Source organism: Ascidia mentula, chromosome 9, assembly GCF_947561715.1.
Source record: "Ascidia mentula chromosome 9, kaAscMent1.1, whole genome shotgun sequence".
Lineage (NCBI taxonomy): Eukaryota > Metazoa > Chordata > Ascidiacea > Phlebobranchia > Ascidiidae > Ascidia > Ascidia mentula.
The window spans coordinates 10,207,288-10,229,788 of record NC_138574.1 but is presented as its reverse complement, the minus strand read 5'-3'; the positions used below and the strand labels follow the sequence as shown (position 1 = coordinate 10,229,788).

Here is a 22,501-nt window from a genome sequence, read left to right as displayed (position 1 = left end):
GTAAATGCTAAAGGAACTACCCGTTAAATTTAAGTTTATTATCCGGCCGGGATGAGATACTGAATATTGTTCAATATTCGGGTACCCGGATCCTAAGGAGAATATCAGTAAGCAGAAGTAGAGACTATTCAGTTAAACTCGGCCTCCACCTCCGCGAAAATGGTGTCTCCGGAAGATCCGGATAGTTGTTCACCAATGGAATAAACGCAACCGATGGATGTAATTTTCCTAGTACCTAGTTTGGTTAACCCACGTTTATCCACAATTCAAAACCAACCTGTTTTCCCTCAGGTCAGCAGGACGAATCGTAACCACAGGCACACAAAGTGCGAAATCAATGTTCAACTTTTTTATTTTGCAACGCAACCTACTCACGAGCGCCTGCTCGCGGATGGACTGACGGTGGATGAGCGAAACTACATCAGCGTAGGAGGGTATAATGGCATTCGAGTGCCGAAAATGTTTCGAAGTGCGCTTATCGCTGTGCTGGCGAAAATCAGGGCGTACAGGAAAACAGATAAGATCAATTGCCGGTGGATAAAGCAAGGCTGCGAACTAGTTTTCGGGAGACTTTTCTAGAAAACGCGGCCTAGGAGAACATGGCTTTTAGGTACAGACGAATCGAAATGAACTTTATACACAACAAGGCACCAACGATATTGTAAACGCGATCGCGTAAATCACAAAGCACACAGATTTTATTGCCACGTTAAACAACCAAAGAACCACAGTTGTTATTCACATCATAGGCTGTGTGTAGCGTTGCCAGAACGGGGGTCCGTTCTGATTCGAAAATTAACGTGTGTAATGATAACGAACAGCACAGCGACTGTGCGAAGGGGATATAGGTAAGGCAGTTCCGACACCTAGTGGCAACTACACACCCGTAAGCGCGGCCGCAAGGAGCACCAAAACGCACACTCGCGTTTTTTTTCCTTTGCTATTACGCAATGTATTTGGACAGGGATAAGATTTAACGAACTTAACTTGTTGCACGAAAATTGGGTGGATTAAGGTTGACTCAGAATTAATAGGGATTTATGCGTTTTCGAGCACAATGCGCGACAATGCAGGCAATAAAACTTGGTAAAAAAACACACGTTCCAACGCAACGTAAAACCAAACGCATATTTACAGTCTAAAGTAGCAACTACATATCATTCACATTAAACGCACAGCATTTATAAACCAAAAAAACGTTAGTTACTTCTATATACTACATACATGTCATGGCGCCAGTAAAGCTCACTAACGAATAGGCACATAGTTTTGCAATAGATAGTAATTGGAAACCACCATCCCATACACCTGCGCTACTGATGCTGTGCCCAAAGCTACACCATGGCGTTATCATACTTTCAACTTCTACACACGCGCTTTGGTAAGGCGTCAATTGCACGGTCGAATTGTCGCATGCGCGCGCGGAAAATATACGACAGTTTGGGGGGATTTCTCTATAAAACACACACTCTCTCTATAGGATTTGAGTTGGCGAGTTAGCGATAACGTTCATTATACGTATTTATATAAATATATACAATTACATGTAACCTATTCACTAAAATGTCTTTAAAAGCTACGTATATGCAGGTGTATGTGGGAAAAACGTTATGTGCATTTTATATGAATACTCGAAACAATACTGCTAAGTTTTCCCCTACATATGGTTTATGCGGAAACAATCACGCACCAAATATACCAATGCTACCACTCAATAACTATGCACTAAGATGGCATTTCTTATATAATGCACTTTTAAGGCCCAGTACAGAGTTTTGATTGTCAAAGCTTCCCTTCGGGACAATTGCACATTGTGGATAGGCTTTATATGTTGCACACGAATTTGTTCGAGTTGGCTAGTTTTTGTTTTTAAAATGAAGTAAAATTTTAAGACTGTTTCTTGTATGCAATGTGGTGTATTAGCTTAGCATGAGGCGGTTGTCCGTTTCGAATGCCTTATAGTCAGGGGAAAATATTATCCTAAAGAATGATTGCGTGTATACATATGCTGTAAACGTCCCATCGAAGTTAGGGACAAGCAAAGTTATGTCCCTTAAACTTTTGATACAAGTCGTAAAATAATTGTTCAGTATAAATGGGGTGCTATCTTTCGTTTGCGCATGGAAATAATACACATTCGTCAACAAAACCATCACTTATTCCTTTGCTTCATGTCCGTTAAAGAAACCGGTTGTTGAAAACGACGATTTCAATTAGATTTTGGCGCTGTTGAATCCTGGAAAAGTCGGGAACGTAAATTAAACACCAGAAAGCGTAGACGACCATTCTAATTAACACATTTAAGTAAATTAAACAAAAGACCAACATATCATTGAGAATATGGTACCAAGCAATGAAAACAAAAAATAGTTTAGATTACTTTAAATGTGCATTTTTGAACACAGTAACAGAAAAACAAATGTTGTAGTAACACCCACCTTGGGCGCAGCGCTCCTCTTCTCCCCATCCACGGCGCTCTTTGGACCAGAACCCGGGCCTTCCCCCTTGCTGTACTTCTGGTTGTACCCATCTGCGTCGTTATAACGCCTATTAGGGCCACCATATTGTCCACGTTGTTGCCTTCCGCCCCTATCGTTCCTGTATGGGCCACTGTTGGGCCTGGGGCCGTAGTCATTGTTTCCCTGATAGCCACCCCTCGGGTACGATCCCCTCATGGGTCCCCCTCTGTTACCCCTATAAAATCCCCCTCTGCCCCTGCCGCGTGGTCCTCCCCTGTACGGTGGACGGTCACCGGACGCTTTGTAGTCTACGCTTTTGAAGTTGCGTTGGTTGCTGTCACCAGTGTTGTTCCTGGGGCCGTCGGCACTTCTTTCGCGTTTTGGGTCGGGCAGTTTGGGGGCAGTTGATTTCGACTGAGGGATTTTGTTCGGCGGTGGCATGAGGTCTTTGTCCTGCAAGAAATTGTAAAGCGTTGGTATTGCTGTGATATACTATAGGGTGCCGCCCAATATATATTCAATTTGATAAAAATGAAGGGCTTCGAACAGAAAACGCCAGACCGACCGAAGTCAAGGGGTGGTATGCTGGTTTACAATACAGCAGAGCATGCTTGTACATAATTCCTATACTGTTGGAATGCAAGCAGAATCAACTAACCTTTTCGCTGATGGATGACTTTTGGTGTCTGTCTCGACGCGGAGTTCTGTACGATGATAATATAAATTTTATAAAAATGTATGAAATGGATGGATATGCTGAAGCCACAAATCTTAACCCACATCAGTCAAATATTAGCCACAGATAAAAGTGTAATTCGCAATTAAATGTTGTCTTTCGCAAAGGCTTAGGGTGAGCGAATGAAAAGTTACAACGGTTTGCTGTGTGTTCTGGTCTGGATAGTCTTAAATAGGCCGCAAGATAGTACAAAGCACGTTTATACTGTATATTCCACATGAAGAAAAGTTCGGCAAAAAATATTCCGCAAACACTGTTTGAAAAGGTGAAGAATAGGGGTGGGTGGTCGTCTAATGGCCTTTCTCAAACGAAATTACCTTTGTGGCTGTGGGTTCGACATTCCGCCGTCTTTGAAAGTCCCATCTGGAGTCATAATGGGGGTGGCGCTTGCCCATGAAGCCGGACTTTCCTGTTATGGAAAAAACACAGTTAATCGCCACACTGTCGTGTTGACATAACGTTCGTTTTGGTCAATAATTACAGGCAGAGGTAGATCGGATGCTTCGGCTGCCCAGTCTTCGACGTGGCCATTAGTGACTTCTTTTGCTGCAACAAAAAGGTATGCTATAAAATTGGTGCAGACAAGTTTCGACAGATTTTCAAGACAATACCTTCAGTGCAATAAGGTAGCTTATACACACGAAAAACGAGGCTCGAAAACTGCCATCAAACATAAGGTCTTTTTACGTCAATTCAATTTTGGCGCAACCCGAAACCGACAACGGCGTCATAAAATACCGGTTCGTGACCTGACAAAGCAAATAGCGCACGCCGGGAGTGGCTCCTACGAACAACAAGTGTGGTGTGGTTATTATACAACATAAATTTGGCGCCCATATTTCGGCACTGCAAGGATGTATTCGCATTGTGAACACCAGCAGTTAAGACTAAATTTCCAGGAGAAGTATATTTAAGCTATCAAGAAGTACACGAGTCATATCCAAAACCTACTTTCCGAAATGAAAGTAAATTTACGACCACTTGATGCTGGATTCATGTAAGCGAATGCGAATACAGGTGACAGTTGCTTTGCTGTTGGGACCGTTTGGTTTTGGCCTGCTTGTACAAGCAGCGTGACATTTCTAAGCTGCGTCATGAGGGTCTATGAATAGATCGTGCGTAGTCGAATCATCTAATATAAAACGCCCCGGGTCAAAATGGTGATTGGGAGCACACCTTTATGAACTAAAGTGTATAAATTGCAACAAGAAGGCAGTTTGTTTGTGGACAATACAGTCATGAAATTTGCTGCCTATGTCTGTCTTTACACGCGCACAAATTAATTCAATTGCAGCCATGGTGTTTACACATTCAATCTTGATGCCTTTTTTGCATCTTGCAACAACTGCCGAAGTCTCTAGGACAAAAGTCTGAATACGCCCTTACAATCACTTTACAGAAACGCAGAGGCTGTTTAGTCACAGTGGGTTGGGGACAAGTCGGTGGCAAGGGAAACCCGCACTGAGCGACAAGCTTCAAATTCAGGAACCCAAATCCAGCCTTACACCTTCCGCGCGGTCGCACACCTTTACGAGAGAAGGGCCAATGGCCGAGTCCGAAATAGACGCACAGCCAGAAAAACAGCCACGTAGGCAACGTGGGCGGGGAATCCCCACCGAGGTAACTTGGATTCCGACAGGGCGCGCGCGTGCCTCCTTTGTTTGTGGATTATGTTCGGGCGGCAGCGGCATTGTTCAGCAACTCAATGGAGGGAGGGCTGTTATTTTGCTGTTGCGAAAGCAGGACGCGGCTCCTGGGTTATGAATAAGGCACCAGGCGGCAATTTTCGTTGAATCAGCTCCGAGCTTGGCTTTGCGCGGTTGCCAACAACACGTTATCCAACATCTGGATTGGAATGAGTGACGTTGTGGTAATTAACACCATGTCCTTTACAAAGGCAAGGGATTCACTGAAATCGAGCGGTCGTGCAGCAATTTGCGTGTCCAATTTTTCGCTATTTCGGAAAAAGGAACTATAAAAGTGTTCAGTGTTGTTGAACAGATTAGTATTTGCTCTGATAGAATATCCTTTTGCTTCTTATACAACCCAAGCAACAAGGTTAAAATACATATATTAGAAAAAGCACATTATTTACAACTACTAAACGCTTATCGTGAGGACGAATTCCGCAAGTGCTGGGTAGTGTAAGTAAGATACAAAACACCATTTGCTGTCATACCACAACAACAGTCTGGCAAACTTACCGGGATGTGACGTACAAGCCAATAACAGTATGACGTACATGATGTTATGTGTGGGTGGGCACTAGTATTACTGACGCAGACACCGAAAATCGGGGATTTTTATTAAAAGGATGCGCAAATATCGAGCAGTCTGCCTTGGCGAAATGTCATAGTTTACCGCACCTCAAAATTTAGTTCAGGGTTTTCGACAATGACTTTGCACGTCAGGTATTTGTCTTTGGTTGGCGAGTTCTTGTGCCCTAAAATCGTGCTGCGTACGATTGCGGATTGCGGCTTTGGAAATACTTTGTTGTAAAGCAACCCATATAACAGTTCATACACCGCTAATGTTTCAAGTTTGATTGGGATGAATAAAAACATTGATATGCCCCAGAAAACCATCGACAGTAATTATTTGCCATGAAACACTCATTTCTGCCAGTAAATAAGAAACCAAAAACACACCACTGTGAATGGTTTCATGCACTGGGTATAATTTACACAAAAATATCGGAAGCTTGGAGTCGGAAGGAACAATGCCACTCCCGAATGGAACAGCAATAAACAATGCTTGTGGGGTGCCATGTCGACACAACTTGGACACACGGAGATATTTGTTTTAAATGATAGATTGCATCCACATCTGGCCACTCGGAACAACGAAAAATGAATACAACGAAGCAAATGAATACAACCTCTAAAACTTCACAGCCTTGGGGCAGGGCAAGTATACGAGGCAAATCTCACGCCCACAACATGAGCTGATACGTAGAAACCTTACTTTGCAACTGGTATCGTGCCTCTAAGTAAGCAGGTAAAATTGCACAGCATTACAGCAAGTTGTGAACGAACAAGATCAAAAATACAAGGGAGGCCACTAAACTACAACGTTGGCAACTTTGCGACCCCGTTAATGATTTAGTGACAAACATAAACAACAAATACAAAAGGTGTTATTCCGCTGTGCTAACGTGATGGAGTTTGTGGTATTTGATATTGTTTGCAAAGCTCAATGATACAGACCTTTGTACTTTGGTCGCGGGTGGGTATAAGGGTCGCTGAGAAGTCAACCGTTTAAACACAGTGAACACAATTTTTCACAATGTTACGCATTACTTAAAATAACCAGTCGTTTTTTTAAAAGAATCCGAAGCTATAAATGAAGTTTTGCGGTTAAACATATTGTAGCTTTTGATGAAAACGCATCGAGGTTTTCTGACACAACCTCTATGTGGTTTCACATTAGAAACCTTCTGACGTCATCAATATATTGAAACACCGACATACCTTTAGCAGGGGCGGTAGTGGACGAACTCGGCTGTTTTGTTTTGGTTTGTGAAGAATCGGCAGGTTGGATTGGATCGGCAATGGGCAGTTTGTTGGGCGGTGTTTGAGAAGCATTACTCTTTGCAGAGGTTGAAGGCTGGTACGGTTTGTAAGGCGCCGAGACCTTACCGGGAGCGGTGGCGTGAGTCAACTTGGTTGGCACAGACTCTGGTTCTTTTGTTGGTGCGCCCGCTTGTACAGTGTTGCTGCCACCGGCGTCAGAGGTGTAGGAGGCAGCTGATTCCGTGCGATTACGCGGAGTGTACGAGTTCTTAATGCCGGTGACTGCGAAAAGGTATAGAGGTGATTTTTATTCATGCCCGCAATGCGAAACCGGCATTGAAGTAGTGAGACCACTCGAAGCATTGTAAATTGTAACACATTGTATAGCGCAATTGAACACAACACTATACCAACTAACAATAGATTTTAACTATAGCCTTTAATCTGTACACAATCAAAAGTAATTATACACTTGAAGTTAATGCGGCCACACCGGTTTACCAAAGCGGTGATATAGGTCTTTAAAAAAATCCGATTCGTCGCATTAACACTTATATCATCAGCTACCGCCTAAGTTCAAAACGCCCCCTGGCGTTTTCGTTTTAGGCTTATTCCAGCAGCAACCGGTTTCTACGTGCATGTTGATGCGGCCAATACACCACCTACTCGCTGTTTACTTGTACCTAGTACGGCGATTGAATAACCAGTAACGTGTGCTGTACATAACGGACATGGCGCATATGCCAGCTTGTATTGGTTTCATGCGCAAACAAAATTTACATGTACCAACTATAATCAGATGCCCACACTTTAACCGGAGAAGGACCACTAGAAACGGTTGTTTATACAATAGTATAGATGTGTTAAAACGACCCTTTGTAGTTGTGTTAATACCACTTACCACAAAACTACCGAAAATCGGATCAACAGAACAAATACTAACAATATAGTTTAATAAAGAAAGCAACGGTGCCTAAATTTAAGACTCACTTTCCCCAATAGACGGAATAACCTGCGTGAGAATCTCGCGGTCAAAAACAAAGCGAGAAGTCCTCCCCAATTCTTCGTCGAACTTGCGTTCAGCCACAAAGTGTTTTATCTCACTGCGTAGATCGTTGAGTTGCTGGTGGCTCATCGAATCAACGCGATCGGTTTGCCTCTTCAGTTCGAGAGCCTGTGCCTCTCTCTTTGCCATGAGTTCGACTGAAACACGTGTATATAGTTTTATATGCTGGAAAATGTACGGAGCTGTTGTTAACACCGCAGTGAATATAATGGTAACATACACACGACCATACATTAACTATTGAGAGTATGTGACAAGGCTATACAGAACAGATAACCCGTTTGCACCAAACAGGAATATCTATTAATATCGCCTACAATTTGGAGTGCAAAAATATTCATTCCTCATCCACTTATTGCGCGACAAATTTTAGATTGTCTGAAAATTTGGCGCCGCACGTAATGTTGGAAAATGCCACGCTAATATTAGTATTGGTAAAAAACCTAATGCAGACTTTCTCAGGTATGATTAAAATAAAACAGGGAGGTAATGAAATCCAACGCCAAGCGCGAACCTCGTGTGCCGCAAACACTTACTAGCAGCTTCTTTTATTTCGTCCAGCTCTCGAATCAGTTTGACCTCTCTGTCCATGAGCGCATTGCTAAGCTCCTCAAACACCTAAAAATAGAAAAAAAAAACGGTTAAAAGGTTACCTGTGACATTAAAAACCTGGACACACCTCTCCCTACAAAGACATTACCATTGTTTGTTTAGGCGGTTCTGTGTGTGTTAAACAGCAATATACCATGACAAATATGTATACATTACCTATTGTGACTTTTTCAATCAAACTGTTCTTTAACAAAATATGGTATCATTTACGCTAACAAAACATTTCCCTTACAGTATTAATAAACACACTTGCACATCTAACACAATTTGTGTACATCAATACCTGTTTGATTCGTTTGTAACTATCTTGAATTTCAGCATTTAAAAGGGTCTTGTATCTTCCATAGGATACGGTACATCGGTTGAGGTCCTTCACTGCCTTTTCAATGCCTGCCAACACAGGAAATTATTACAACACTGGTAAGGTGCTACGATCCCCATTTGGAAAGCAACACCATGGCTTTGAGGGCATCATATCTTGTTTACACCCCGCAAGCAGAGCCCACACAGCAATGATTGTGAGGGTTTTTAACACATTGACTAACTGTGTTAGGACTGTTTTGAATTGTTGGTGAGGCCATGCTTTCAAATTGTTTTACTCTTTTTATTATATATTCCAAAAAATTAAATTGTATGATACAATTTTGTAATCCTCTTTTAAAATGTAGGCAGTATTCCTTAATTCTACAATCTTGAGGGTTTAAGAAATTAACTGCACTGATACACAACCTACAGAATTGTGCCTGCTACATATTGTGCTAATATTGCATTGAATGGAACACATGTTTACAAGACCCAACAACCAGAAGGTAAACACACTTTCTTATCTCTTGTCTGTTGGGTATATTACGGTGTGTGGCAATATACATAAATATTGTACTCACTTTTTTTGTTTGCAGACACTGCCCCATCAGCCTGCAGAATAATTTAATTGTTAACAAAAGTTCAAAGAATTATTTACTTTTACTAAATTGCAGAGCAGCCTTGTCAATGTTACAACTATAAGCAAATATGTGAGCATTTCAGAACTTGTTTTACAATAATAAACAAACAAAAAACATTATGAACTAATTACTAAACCAAAGCCTTACATGATATGCTTGTCCAATAGATTCATTTTTGTTTCCTGCAAATACATAAACATAGAGTATAAATATAACCTTTCTTAAAAAACAAGCATATTTGCATATAACTGATCCCTAGGCTTTGTTACACTTTGTATGCGTAATACTGGTACACTGTACCTGCAAGATTGCTCTGTTGGTGTTTTTGCTTTTTCTTGGTTGCATTCTCTGATGATGTCCGTGATCTTCGGCCACCATGGTACAAATACTGTTGTTGTTTGATGGCTTTTGCAACTTCAGCACTGTGATTTTCGCTATTATCCATGCCATTTAACACAGCGACAGGCACTGAGTTTGCAGACACACTGTTCGTGTTGTCATTCTCCTTAAAATTGTCAGCTTTCTGGTTGGTTAAAAGTTGTTTTAGTGCAGCCGCTGTTTTTTCATCGACCATTTCTTCAGACTTTGGTTCATCTTCTGTTTCTCCATGACCATTCTGGGATAAATTATTTAAAGTTAACATGAGAACTTTAATTATAATATACAGCACTATGACAGTAACATAAATAGATAAGTGACAGACTACATAAAATATTAGCTTGGTGAATCTCACCATTAATTTCGGAGAATTTATTTCTTCGACATTTTGAGCATTTTTGGCAGCCTGAGCTTGTTTTGCTTTCTTTTGCTTCTTGCGCTTCTTAGCTTTGTTGCCTTTGCTGGGAGGTCCAGCATGCTTCCATTCAGTCAAAATGTCATTTGCATTGCCTGCAGAGAAAAGTCACAATATTAAAAACAACATCAACCATGAGTAGGGGTCAGTAAGCATGCTCCAATGTCCACAACTTTTAGGCAAAGGAATTTAAAAACAATGCATAGTATTACCCCCATCGAGAAAATCAGCTATGGTTTTGTCTACATCTTCATCGTGATGTTGTAACACTAGAACAATTTCATCATTGCTACGATCACTGACAACAGATCGGACAGCAGCTATCTGTAATTTTATACAAAGATTGATCATGAGACCAAAATGCACAACAAAAAATATTCACATGTGCACATAAATAAAGTCAGCATTACTTACCTTATCCTTGATAGAAGTCATTCCCAAACTACAACAATGTCCAAACTTTTTGTTGGTAGTTAAACAACGTTTCCCTAAAATTATTTCAAACTCTGTTTGCAATACAAGCTTTAATTATAAATTTTACTAAACTCAACAAAACTTAAATGTAATAAAAAAGCAGATGTAAGCTAATGCATGATTACATACATGATAATTTAATATTTTACATTATCATCTTTCATACACAAACAGTTTCAGCCACTAACTACTTCTTACATCAAAACTGCTTTACATAACCCTTTGCAATGTTATGGACACCTAAACAACCTATGGTACCCACTGCCTATTTGCACTGGTTAACAATTAACCGCACACATGTTAGACTTTGTACTATGACCAACGTCACTGTATCATGACACAGAGACAGTAGTTTTGCAAGCTTCTGTCAGCAAATAATGATAGGCTCATGAAGGAGCTTACATGTCACAATATTAGACTTTTTTAAGTCAATGTTTGCTATATATTCTAGTTTTAGTCTTTCTAGTTTTTCAAGGTATACAACTGCAACAGACAAAATAAAGAAATTAGCTGGTCAACAAAAGCTTATGTCTTCATACAACTGCACAATGTGCTGTTTCCTCATGAATGGTTTAAACACCTTAGGCAGAACAAATATTTCACAATAATAAGCAAACACATGCCAGACCCGATGGTGCTAACACTTCCAACCAAACCAAATAGCACACACACTTGAAATACCGCAGGAGCTCTACTTTAGGAGATATCGACTAACGTGCAGCCACCCTTTAAGCACATAGAAAGCCATGCACTGGTTTTAACACAACCGGTGAGCACAAACAGATCCGGCATTTGATTCAGGTTTTGTACAGTGCCATTTGAAATCCGGCAAAGCCACGAAACCAGGATGTAGCAGCAGCAATGACAAGTGAAGTGCTCAGTACTTTGTTTTGTATGGCACTTCATGAATGGACGGACAGACAATGAATAGGAACAAACACTAGACAAGCACTTCAACCAAGCACCGGTTTTAAACTTGTTTATTGCAATTTGCTAATATTGTTTTATTTTTTTAATCACTAAAACACAACAGGATATCACATCGAGGCCTATATAAATTAAATTCTAACTGAATGTTGACACCACTTTTTTTCACACTTTGTATAATAATATAATAATGACAATTGTGAAATATTACAGGAAAACCTTTAGTTTAATTTTCTTAAATTGGATGTCACATATAAGGTATAGTCTATGTGCTAACTACTACTCAAGCAAGCAACAATGCACACAGTACTTTATAACACCCAAACAGCAGATTACTGGATTACACAAAAAGTATTAAATCAGAAAGAGATCAAAATTATGCAAAAAAAGGTATAAAACTCAATGAAAAACATAATTTAATAAGTTCTATCATTATCTGCTGTTACACAACTTCACCAGAACACTGCATCGTGATCACTGTGATTGCAGTGCAGAAATTCGATAGACGCCAACAAATAAAATCATTGCAAAGCAAAATGAAATACGTATTGCACTCTGCCTGCTATCATTACACCATTTGAATAAAATACCGCTCCAGACAGGCTGTAACGTCCAAAGAACTACAGACAATTTACTAAATGTGGACAGACCGACTACGCACTAACGCACACACGTATAGCCGGAGTTTCGAGAACGTCAACCAAAAGATTGATCGGCGTTTGACGTCAGAAAAGTCGACCAAGCATGACGACCACAAAGAGCACAGAAATAGACTGCAATAATACCGAGGTACAGAAATGGGCCAAATGTTTCGAGTAACTGAAAGGTACGTAAAAGCTACTTGGATCTTTGAAATAAAATCAAATAACAAATCGTACTTAACCAAACACCTTTCTCTTACCTGAAACAACATTTTAATTTTGGAAACAGAACCTGTACAAAACAAGGTCACAGTATAACCAGCAGTTTAACTCGTCATCAATAAACGACACAATAATGTGTGGAATCGAAACAAAACCAAATCAAGGTCACTTTTTACTGACAAGACAAATCATGCTTCCGTGGGAGATCATTTCACGACCCCGGGCTCACGGCACCCCGATCACTGTTGAAATACTACCCGATCAAAAGGAAGCTTGTTGGTTATAAGCCAGGGCGGATTCAAAAAAATTCTCGAGCAAACAGCCATGCATGCTCCACTCAAATCAAGCTTGCTACGAACCCAAATCAATACATCCGCCACTGCAGGCTTTTTTGGGGAATAAAGCTTTGCGATTTTGTGTGTCATCCATTTAGGATCCGCCCCAACTTGACAAACGCATATTGTGATCAAGACCTGCGATGCCAAAACCTTCAACTCTATTAGGTTGCCAAACGCAGGAATTTTCTTCGACATGTCCGGAGTTTTTGCTGTTCAAAATTGTGTCCGGGATAAGTGGCAAAATTGCTGAAATGTCCTGGATTTTGAATCTTGCATTTATTGCATTTATTGCATCTGCTACATCGCTGATAATTTTGCAATTCACGCAATTAGGTTCGCAAAAGGGTCGTTACAATCAGATAAGCGCAAAATTGCCTGAACACGTGTACATCTGATAGAACTTGAACCATTGGCGTATGCAGGGGCCCCTCCAAATTACCGCAGTAAAGTATTTGTATTTTGGTATTCTGAAATGCCCTGATTTGTAACCAAACTTTTAAGTTATAAAAGTAATTTGGTGTTACACCAGCCAAGTCATTTCCTGTTAAAAAATTTTGATTACTTAACCCCATGAATATTTAGCCCGCACCCATTGGATGGCTACAGGACCTATATGGGTAATGAATTGGAGAAATCCTGTTTTTAAGGCCCTTTGCTGTAATGCATCTGGCCACTGTTCCGCTTGTTTCCCAATGACCGTTGATGGGTCCTGGATGAGACTGTACAAAGCAAGGACTTGTTGAGCCTCCTGGAAGACCTTATGACCAACAGGGGGGGGGGGGGGGGTATAAACAGCCCTGGGGGTACTTAGGCACTTTTTCACCAACCAAATTTGATGCCATTGCATAGAGGAGAGTTGGAACTTACACAAAAATGCAAATGAGTGGGCAGTTAAACGATTCATTTTTCTGCAAAATCCTATTTCATTTTTTGTCAAAAATATTGACTAACCAGGGGGGCAAATGCCCCCAGGGGGTAGCCAAACCATTTTTCTAGAGATTAATTTTGATCAAAATTTGTTGATATGGGATGAATCTTTCATAAAATTACGAATGATTGGCCACTTAAACGAAACGATTCATTTTCCACAAACACAGCCTGAACTTTGTGCTCCATTTTCACCAGCACCCACTAGCAAGTACCTAATTAAATAGCCCAAAATCCCACTAAAACTGCACCAAACACCTTAAAATTCGCTATGACAACAGCGCAAGCATGTGCGTTAATTCAATCGAAAAATTGACTATAAATTAATCACTGGTTTGCTCTGTGACAGAGATCTATACGGTAGGCATTGTCCGCCACCGAAACTTATTTTCATAGAAATACCAATATGCGTCCTATACGCCACTGTGTGAGCAAACGTAAAGAATTCTAAACGTTTCTTCAAAAAAATCGCACAAGGATTTTTGCAATCTTTTTTGAATTATGTTATCCCTAACATAGAAAACAAAGCCAGAAAAAAAGCAAGAGAAATAAAAATGTGGGCTTTATAGGGTTTTAAGTATCATGCACGCTTCATGATTTTTACTGTATAACCCTTACAACTGTATATTTCTTACACACAACACACATACACTACACACATATAACGTTGTATTAAGAACTGAACGAGCCAAATAGAAATTAAAATCCAAAGCGAGCATTTTCAAAGTGAATTATTTGACAATAAAACTTTGTCAAACGGAAGAGCATCGTTTTTTAAGCAGAAAACGCAAAATATGCCACACTGCTCCAATCAACAGTGTTCTTGCGCAAGCTTGCACAATTGATGATGTAAACGATAATATCAAAATATAATCAAAAATAGTCTACAACAACGCTATGGTCAATACACTCTGAAGCTATACCGTACTTTTAACTAAACAAGAATAAGGGTTTTTTCTGTGGTATTGGCGCCTATACGATGGTGCAAATACAACAAAACACCAGTGTGTTATCATTCGGACAACGCATATAGGCGGTGCACGATGCCGTAGTGGAAATGCTGCAAGCGACATAGGACGAAGGAAGTGCATTTGTCCGCCACAAAGCTCAATTTCGTTGCTTGCTAACAGTTGAAGCTTGTGGATTTGCTACACGCAAAAAGCTGGCGGAGTGATAAGAGGCCGAAAATTGCAGTTACAAAATTATGTGGCAACAAGAGGTTCGAATCCTGTAAAGCTCACGCAAGGGCGGTTACTTCATTTTCCATAATATTGTTTCAAAAGTTAAACCAACAGCCCAAAATGCCGTTATTAAATACAAGAATACGCAGCAAGGTGTCAATGGCGAGGAGAAGTTATGAAGCATTGCCTTTTCGTGGTATGCAAACATTGAAATTAAAAAGCCGATTACGGAAACCGCAACTACAACGCGAAGAGATTTTCCGGTTATCGATGGATTTAATCCGAATTCATAAAATCGGACAAAACAGGAATAGCGACTTTTCTGAAGTACGATGTGCTTGTACAGTGGACCACAACGGCGATTCGTCTGTAGATTTCCTTTACCCACTAGATAGGTTCCAAACCAAGCATTTAATTAATAATTCACGAAATAAAATAACACGCCAGTTGCAGCATTATTCTGTAACGTTGTGCCTTTCAATCCATTACCACCATTTAAAATATTGAACAACAGCGATGAATTAATTGGTCAGGGATAGGGTTCGAGAATTCTGGCGAACTTTTCACAGAAATGCACGTTTACAGAACACCGCACACACGCGCTAAAACATTTGGAAGTGCCTGTTTGAAGTTACACACGGCGACACAAAAATAACGTCCGATACATAACTTCGCAATAATTAAAACAGGGTCTGTCGGACAAGCGCAAAAACGAAGAAACCACGAGCGAAAGCTTGACGTCAGGTAACCGCAAGGGGCGCTGTTGAGCTCAGTGCGCTACTTGGCCTTGACCATGTTGTTACGAGGTGGTGTGATGGGACGACCGCTGTTGAGACCTCCATACTGATATTTCGCCTTCTTTTCAGAGGGTTTGAGAATCTGAAGGGAAAAAACAACATGTGTTATGGTGAGGTTATATATGCAGCTTAGTGGGAAGGCGAGATCTGCTGCACAGCAGTTCGTACCAGCACCCTTGTAATGACCTTAAAATCGTTAAACGTAAAAACAATTAGGACTATACTAACTTTCCATCGGAAAGTTTACCGGATGTATGTGTACAAACAACGGCACATATTAAGTAAAGTGGTATGCCCTTATGAGCGTGCTTTACATAGCGTTGTAAGTGTGTTGACACAAAACATGTTTTCAGGTTTTGCGGAATACAACTCGTAAGCTTTCTGCGCAGCGTGGTTGGGTCTGGAAAATTCAAAGCAACGCTCATATACCTCCCATATATTTCAGCATCGTAATAAATATTCGCATCAGACAAGGACATCTATGCCTTGTTTTAAAACAGAAACGACGGCAATATCATCGATTTTTCGAGTTTCGATTTGTCGTCACTAATGCTACACTACGTGCTGGCTGGCCAACACCTTTGCAACAGGTACAGAACCGGTGGAAGGGTCGTGACACAATCACATTTCAATGAGGTTGAATAATTCATGGAGGTTACAGAGAAATGTGTTATTTGGCGACAAAACAAAATCGGACAACTGTCAATAAGACGTTTCGTGGCAGCGGAAAAAGTAATTAGCACGCGGCGTTCACACTACAGTCGGGATACATCAAAACTTTTCGCAATTTCGGCTGCTTTGCATGTAGTACAAAGAACTAAGCAGTTTTTACTTGAACAAGAATCGTTTCTACACGTGGCAAAAACCTTAGTGATAGTGACGCTTTCTCTTTCGAGCAACGTATTCCAGCATAAAAAATACGTTTTGTTTTATTCAAGCAATGTCTGCTAAGCATTATTGGTTCACTGTATAATTAAATTTGACAAAAATATGGAAGTTACTTTCCGAAGTGACAAAAAAACAAAGTTAAGACACCAAAGTTGGGAATGGAATTACATTTTTTCTGTCTCTGAAATTTATTTAATAGATTTTCACAATTTTCATTTTACCCAAAAATGTTAATCCTGTACAAATTACTGCACGTACGTCAAAAATGCGTTTAAAGGCGCATCAGCGTCACTGCCATATTTAGCAACAATCAATCCCCAACAGTGTAAAAAAACACGCAGAGAGGAGCTCATGGTACAGTTCGTAGTGCGGCGCGCTGGTGTCCCGCATGTTAATTGCAAAACAAAACAGCGGTTATTACACGCCAAGCTGTAATTGCTGTCTTTAGAAGATACCCTTGGTTGTCGGGAACCTTGTTTTGCGTGGGAATTTGAGTCATGAAGTTCGGCTAATTGCAATGAGCTTCATTATCCTTGCGCTACAAAGCCGCTTCTTAACATATAGAAATTTTACCTGTTCGGACATTTGTCACTCGATATGACGTACTTCGTTTGCGGTCACAGGTTGTGGAGCGCTTATGTTATTATGACGTAACAAAGAAATCTCCAGAGGTTTCCTAAACCGGGATTGATGTTTTTGTGACACAAACATTGGAAATGGCAAAGGCGGACAGTTTAGGGACAGAATTAACTTGTTATACACGTTGATGTAACCATATTCCACCAAAACAAATTTAATTCATTTATTCATTGGTTTATTTTGCCGAAGGTATTTAATCAAGGTACAAGTTCGCATGTGCAAAAAATACCACGCAACTACGAATCTTTATCCAATCCTTGTTGTTTAATTTTACAAGGGCGTTTACTGCAGGCACAGCATTCGTATAGTGAAAATTTGCATGTCTATATACGAAGCCACCACAACAGTACGGAAATACCTCAGCACGTACGCAGGCATGGCCATGCCAGATATTTGTGACTGCGGGATCGCAGCATTGGTTTCGAAAGCTGTAAACTTTATTCACAGATTCCCCTAGAGTACTACTACCCTTTGGGAAGAGCGCGTGCGTACCTTTAAGTGCATTAACTGATTGACAGCCGCTCGCGTGTCATTGCTGTTTGCGACTGAATGGAAATGAAGAGAACGCAGTGAAGATGTATCAATACATCACTCACTAACTAGTCTGTGTTGTTATTGCTGTTGCTATAACTGTTGAACAAAATTACATGCATGCCCTTCTAGCCATTATGAGTCCAATTACATTACGTCAAATTTTTCATGTAATGTTAATAAATACTAAACATAAGTTATATCTTTTTGGGAATATACATTTTCAAAAGCCCAACCTGAAAAGAACACATGAGAGATTCATCGACACTCATCATTCCTCCAGCATTATCAAACTCTCCACAATAGTTAGGAGCAGAAAAGAGGGTGACCAGCTGTCGTTTGGCAAAGAACTCGTACCCATCTTCTACCACCTGATTAACAATAAATGTGAGTATTGCATACCAAAAAAAATTTTATAGAATAAAAAATTATACAGAACAGCATGAAAAAAATTATTAAAGGTATTATTATTGTGATGTAAAAAAGGTTACATAAAATAAACACTTCAAAACAACTGGACCTTTACCTACAAGACACTAGTATTAAGCCAACCTAAAAAATTTGGATACTTGCAGGGTGCCGACCAAGTAGTTTCAAATAAAGAAAATTCTTTGTTATATACCAGTTGATACAATTCAGGCATTAAATATTATATTATTACCGAAAAATAGTTTTATCAAAAAAAATAGAACGCAATGTGCATATATATAGTTTACCTGGTGAGCACGGCATATCAAGTCAAGGTCGTGGCGATTAAGAAATTTGCTCACAACATCAGGACCAAACGTAAATGAAACGCCGCGATCATTTTCTCCCCATCCGTTGATGTCTTTGTCAGGGTCCGCCCACAACAGATCACACAACAAACCTAAAAATATAGAAGTGTTCAAACAACAGTTGGTCGTATCTATTGGCGAAAGGAAATACGTGTGCATGTATATTTAGAATTTAGGTTTTGACTGCACCGTCAAGACGGTAATTTCACCAAAACGGGACCAAAGGGACTGATTATATATATATCACTGTAAATTCATCCTTGTTGAAGATTTGGCATACATACATTGGAGTAGAATGGATCAAGCACTGGTTTGGATTAAATCCTAATGGTTTTGCAAATTTAACTATTATTTAATTTTTAAAATCATGTGATTCATAAATGCATGTATTACTAATACAATAGTAGGTAGAACACATCTACACTACACAAACCACTGTTAGAACAAGCAGTCATAGATCCACACACCGATATAAACCATTTTTGCAGATATTTAAACAGATTTATAACATCTTGAAGTACAAAAACTTCATTTTTGTTAAAATGCAGTTACTCAAGTTGTAGTTGTGGCCAAGTATGGTCATTATACTTAAAACATAATTTTATTGTACTTCAAAGTGGTTATTGCACAAGCATCCTGTTGGCTTAGTCAAAGCCCCATGTATTAAATTACTATTATGACACAATAGGTTTCGGTTACTTAATTTGCTTCATGTGCTATAATGTTATGACTAATTCCACTCAACAGGGCATAATAATGAGCATTGCTGTCTGCCAAGTAGTTTGCAGTTGTAATATATACAAAGCAAAACTGTCTCTTTGTATAACATTGCACAAAGATGGGTCATTTTCTAAGATAGAAGTTTTGGCTAAGTTGTTGCAGGGCTATATATATATATATCTATTGAAATACGTCAAGCACCATAAGCTATTGTTTACATATAAACCCAGCATTATAAATTATGCCAGCTAAGATCATAGGACTGAAGAATCACGACTGACTTTTTGTCACCTAAATTGGGCAAACTCCATTATAATAAAAACCTCAAACAGAAACTATTGCTTCCCAAATATCACTGTGAGCCAAGCAAACATATACATCCATCAACACAAGTACCGACAAGATATCACCACTTATGCAGTACCACACTTTAAAACACTAAACCAGCAGCAAATATTTACGTAGATAGGCTTGTCCCTGGGCAAACAATGCAAGGAATTACCTGTGTCGGGGACATCGGTGGGACGAATAATTTTACGAATCTGGTCCATTCCTTGCAGATCTGGTGATAGCCCTGTACCCATAACACATTAGGAAAATGTTGAAATATAGTTATTGTGTCGGCTAGGAATACTGACAACTGATCACAACACATAGCTAAAGTTGCAACATTGTTTCATGTGTTTAAAAACCTTTAGTATATTATAGTTGACAAGTTGTTTCTGGCCAAGAATTTCGGTTAATTTGCACTTAATGCTTGTGATATTGAAATAAAAAATTTAATTACTTGAACAAAACGATAACATGTGCATTTTAACAAAATGCCCATACCTCCATGGCAGCAAAAAATTTTCTCATCTATGATTGCAGCGATTGGAAGACAGTTAAAGCAATCAGTAAATGTTTTCCACAACTTAATGTTGAATCTTCTTTTGCCTAAATAAATCAACAAAAAACAGGTAGTATATATATCCAAATATTTTACCAAAAAAAATCATCAAAGCTTTGCAAAGTTAATACAAAGACATTGTATCATTTATCTAAAAGTGTTCTGATAATTTCTGAGTTTAACATAATAAGCAGCACAATGCTTACATTCATCATGAAATCCATAAATGCGATTGATGCTGGCACATTCATGATTGCCACGTAGCAGGAAAAAGTTTTCCGGGTACTTTATTTTGTAAGCAAGAAGCAGACAGATGCATTCCAAAGACTGTTTGCCCCTGTCCACATAATCACCCATGAAGAGGTAGTTTGATTCTGGAGGGAAGTCACCATATTCAAACAGACGTAGGAGATCTGTGTACTGGCCGTGAATATCACCTTGAAGTAAAAAATATATACACAATAACATCTTAACAATTCATAAAGCAGTTTATATTTATCATTGCTGAATGGTCATACATTCAGTTACCCTGAAAGCAGTTAATCTAGCAATCGACAATGATATTTATGCAAGTGTCCTGTCCTTGCTTTCTGGCAAAGCAAATTAATATTTGCAAAGGCTTTAAAGCATTTTTGAGATGACAATTAGGACTTCTGTATTGCAGACAATTCTGGTTTTTGTCATGGAAAACTTGTTGCTACATTTAAGCTGGTTGTAAAGCAATCTCGAGAGTGGCCCACATTGAAATTTTTTTGCAGTTTATTTGCAACGCTATGCTGTTTTATATGCACAAACTCAACTACGACTTTTTGCATTATTCCAGAGCGCAACAACAAAGTAGGCAATAAGACCTACTAGGGTTTTGTGGTGTAATAATGGGCTGGTACATATTCAGTGCACATGACCATAATTGAAGTTTTGCTATGTTTTAGGCAAACCTAAAAGGAAAGTCAAAAAACGACAGCTTTTTTGTTGCAATTATGTTGCGGGCCACACTTTGGCCAACCCTATTTTAGATGATATTTAACATATATATACAGAAACTGACACAAACCTTGTTTGGATATGTACATTGACAAAAAACAAATATAGTTAAAATATATAAAAACTTTTAATATTATGAACTTTGTGACCTTGTTACACAAATAACACTAGTTGCACAGTAGGCTTACCACATATTTTAAGTGGTGCTTCCAGTTCCAGCAGGATTGGCTGACTTAAAAATATTTCTCTTGATTTAATACAAAGTGCTCGTATCTCAGATTCTGACATTTGGACAGTCCGTCCCGGTCTGCCCCCTCGTACTGTCAATAAAAAAGTTTAGTAAAAATATCTGAAGCATTGACTACTCAAAATCACAGGCAAATTAATTTGGTATTGCCTACCTTCAAGAAGTCTTGAAATAAGATTATCCACATCCAAATCAAAATCAGCCATTATTACACAGAAACCAGACACACAATTTCTAAAACACTGATGAAAACTTAGAGAGCAAGCAAACACCAACAAGACCACACTGAAAATAATGAAGTAGTTGCTGGTGTACTGTGTGTACATCAGAACAATACAGCCAGATCGTTGTCACTGTATTGATAGACTAAACCTTTTCTGTTTGATAATCCACTTAAACGATGTTTATAAAGCCACTGACGACTACCTTCTTGCACCTTTTTTCTGGTTCGAAGCACGAAAATTTATCAACTGTTAATGACAACCAATGAACCTTGACAACTGGCCGCTGCATATTTAACGGCCATTTCATTGTTGCACAAAACACACTGTTTCCTCAAATCGGGTCTCGTAGCATTATCAGGCTGATAAATGCTACTTGGGCCGTTTCTTCCAAAGTTCTATTTCTAAACGACTATTTCTAAACAAACCTGGAAAAAAATGTAGTTTTCTTTTTTTTAGTTCCTAGCCCTACTCCGCTTTTTTGCATCCAATGATACAATCGCAAATAATACGTTGCGAAATTGTGTTTATTAATTCTTGCTTTTGACTAGTCTACAGTTTATTTACTCTTTCGAAACTTGTGCGAAAAGCATATGCTGCGCTTACAACCTAATATATTTTTCTACAAGGCGCGTGCCAGTCTTATCCCTCAGCTGTTAACACATTTATCATCACAGAATTGCAGTAGTGACTCGTCTATGGCATTGTCAGTCTATTTTATTAATCACACTCAACCAGAGGTTCTTAAATAGTACGTCGCGATGCACTAGTGTGTCGTTTTAATGTTCTTGGAGCGTCACAGAGCTTTTGCACGAGTTTTCATAACAAACTGCGCGACCTCTCAGCTGTTGCATAAAAACAAATTATTACGTCGGCGAATTCGTCTCTAAAATAAACGGTCAAAACCATAAATAAAAGGGTAATATTTTTTTCGGTTATAACGTTTAGTTAGTCAATCTCGCGAAAGCTCGTGCCAA

At 39.3% G+C, this 22,501-nt stretch overlaps 2 protein-coding genes across 3 annotated transcripts; both read right to left on the bottom strand.

Moving 5' to 3' along the window:
- Positions 1-340: 340 nt before the first annotated feature.
- On the bottom strand, positions 341-10,624 carry LOC145913202 (spermatogenesis-associated serine-rich protein 2-like). 2 transcript variants are annotated; one of them, XM_083000775.1, is made up of 15 exons: positions 10,537-10,624; positions 10,335-10,446; positions 10,063-10,217; positions 9,601-9,945; positions 9,270-9,300; positions 8,669-8,775; positions 8,310-8,391; positions 7,698-7,910; positions 6,868-6,989; positions 6,666-6,801; positions 3,677-3,741; positions 3,513-3,604; positions 3,118-3,163; positions 2,439-2,912; positions 341-2,236 (listed from the first exon to the last, which is right to left on the bottom strand). In XM_083000775.1, the coding sequence occupies exons 1-15, from the start codon at positions 10,555-10,557 to the stop codon at positions 2,210-2,212; spliced, it is 2,028 nt and encodes a 675-aa protein (XP_082856901.1). In that variant the 5' UTR covers positions 10,558-10,624; the 3' UTR covers positions 341-2,209. The 2 variants fall into 2 exon arrangements, with proteins under 2 accessions (XP_082856901.1, XP_082856900.1); XM_083000774.1 differs by adding an exon at positions 9,477-9,511 and having other exon boundaries at positions 6,666-6,989; positions 9,630-9,945.
- A 3,685-nt stretch (positions 10,625-14,309) lies between these two features.
- Positions 14,310-21,651, bottom strand: LOC145912922 (serine/threonine-protein phosphatase PP1-beta catalytic subunit). Its single transcript, XM_083000369.1, has 8 exons — positions 21,458-21,651; positions 21,245-21,376; positions 20,279-20,509; positions 20,015-20,119; positions 19,686-19,757; positions 18,404-18,555; positions 17,924-18,058; positions 14,310-15,711 (listed from the first exon to the last, which is right to left on the bottom strand). The coding sequence occupies exons 1-8, from the start codon at positions 21,627-21,629 to the stop codon at positions 15,610-15,612; spliced, it is 1,101 nt and encodes a 366-aa protein (XP_082856495.1). The 5' UTR covers positions 21,630-21,651; the 3' UTR covers positions 14,310-15,609.
- Between the last annotated feature and the right edge of the window lie 850 nt (positions 21,652-22,501).

Coding starts and splice junctions, on each gene's coding strand:
- LOC145913202 (XM_083000774.1), bottom strand. CDS start 10,557: ATGACTTCTATCAAGGATAAG. Junction 10,218..10,334: donor AGCTGATTTTCTCGATGGGG/GTAATACTATGC, acceptor TTTTCTCTGCAG/GCAATGCAAATGACATTTTG. Junction 9,946..10,062: donor TAAATTCTCCGAAATTAATG/GTGAGATTCACC, acceptor AATTTATCCCAG/AATGGTCATGGAGAAACAGA.
- LOC145912922 (XM_083000369.1), bottom strand. CDS start 21,629: ATGTACACACAGTACACCAGCAACTACTTCATTATTTTCAGTGTGGTC. Junction 19,758..20,014: donor AATTTTTTGCTGCCATGGAG/GTATGGGCATTT, acceptor TTATGGGTACAG/GGCTATCACCAGATCTGCAA. Junction 18,059..18,403: donor TGATATGCCGTGCTCACCAG/GTAAACTATATA, acceptor ATTGTTAATCAG/GTGGTAGAAGATGGGTACGA.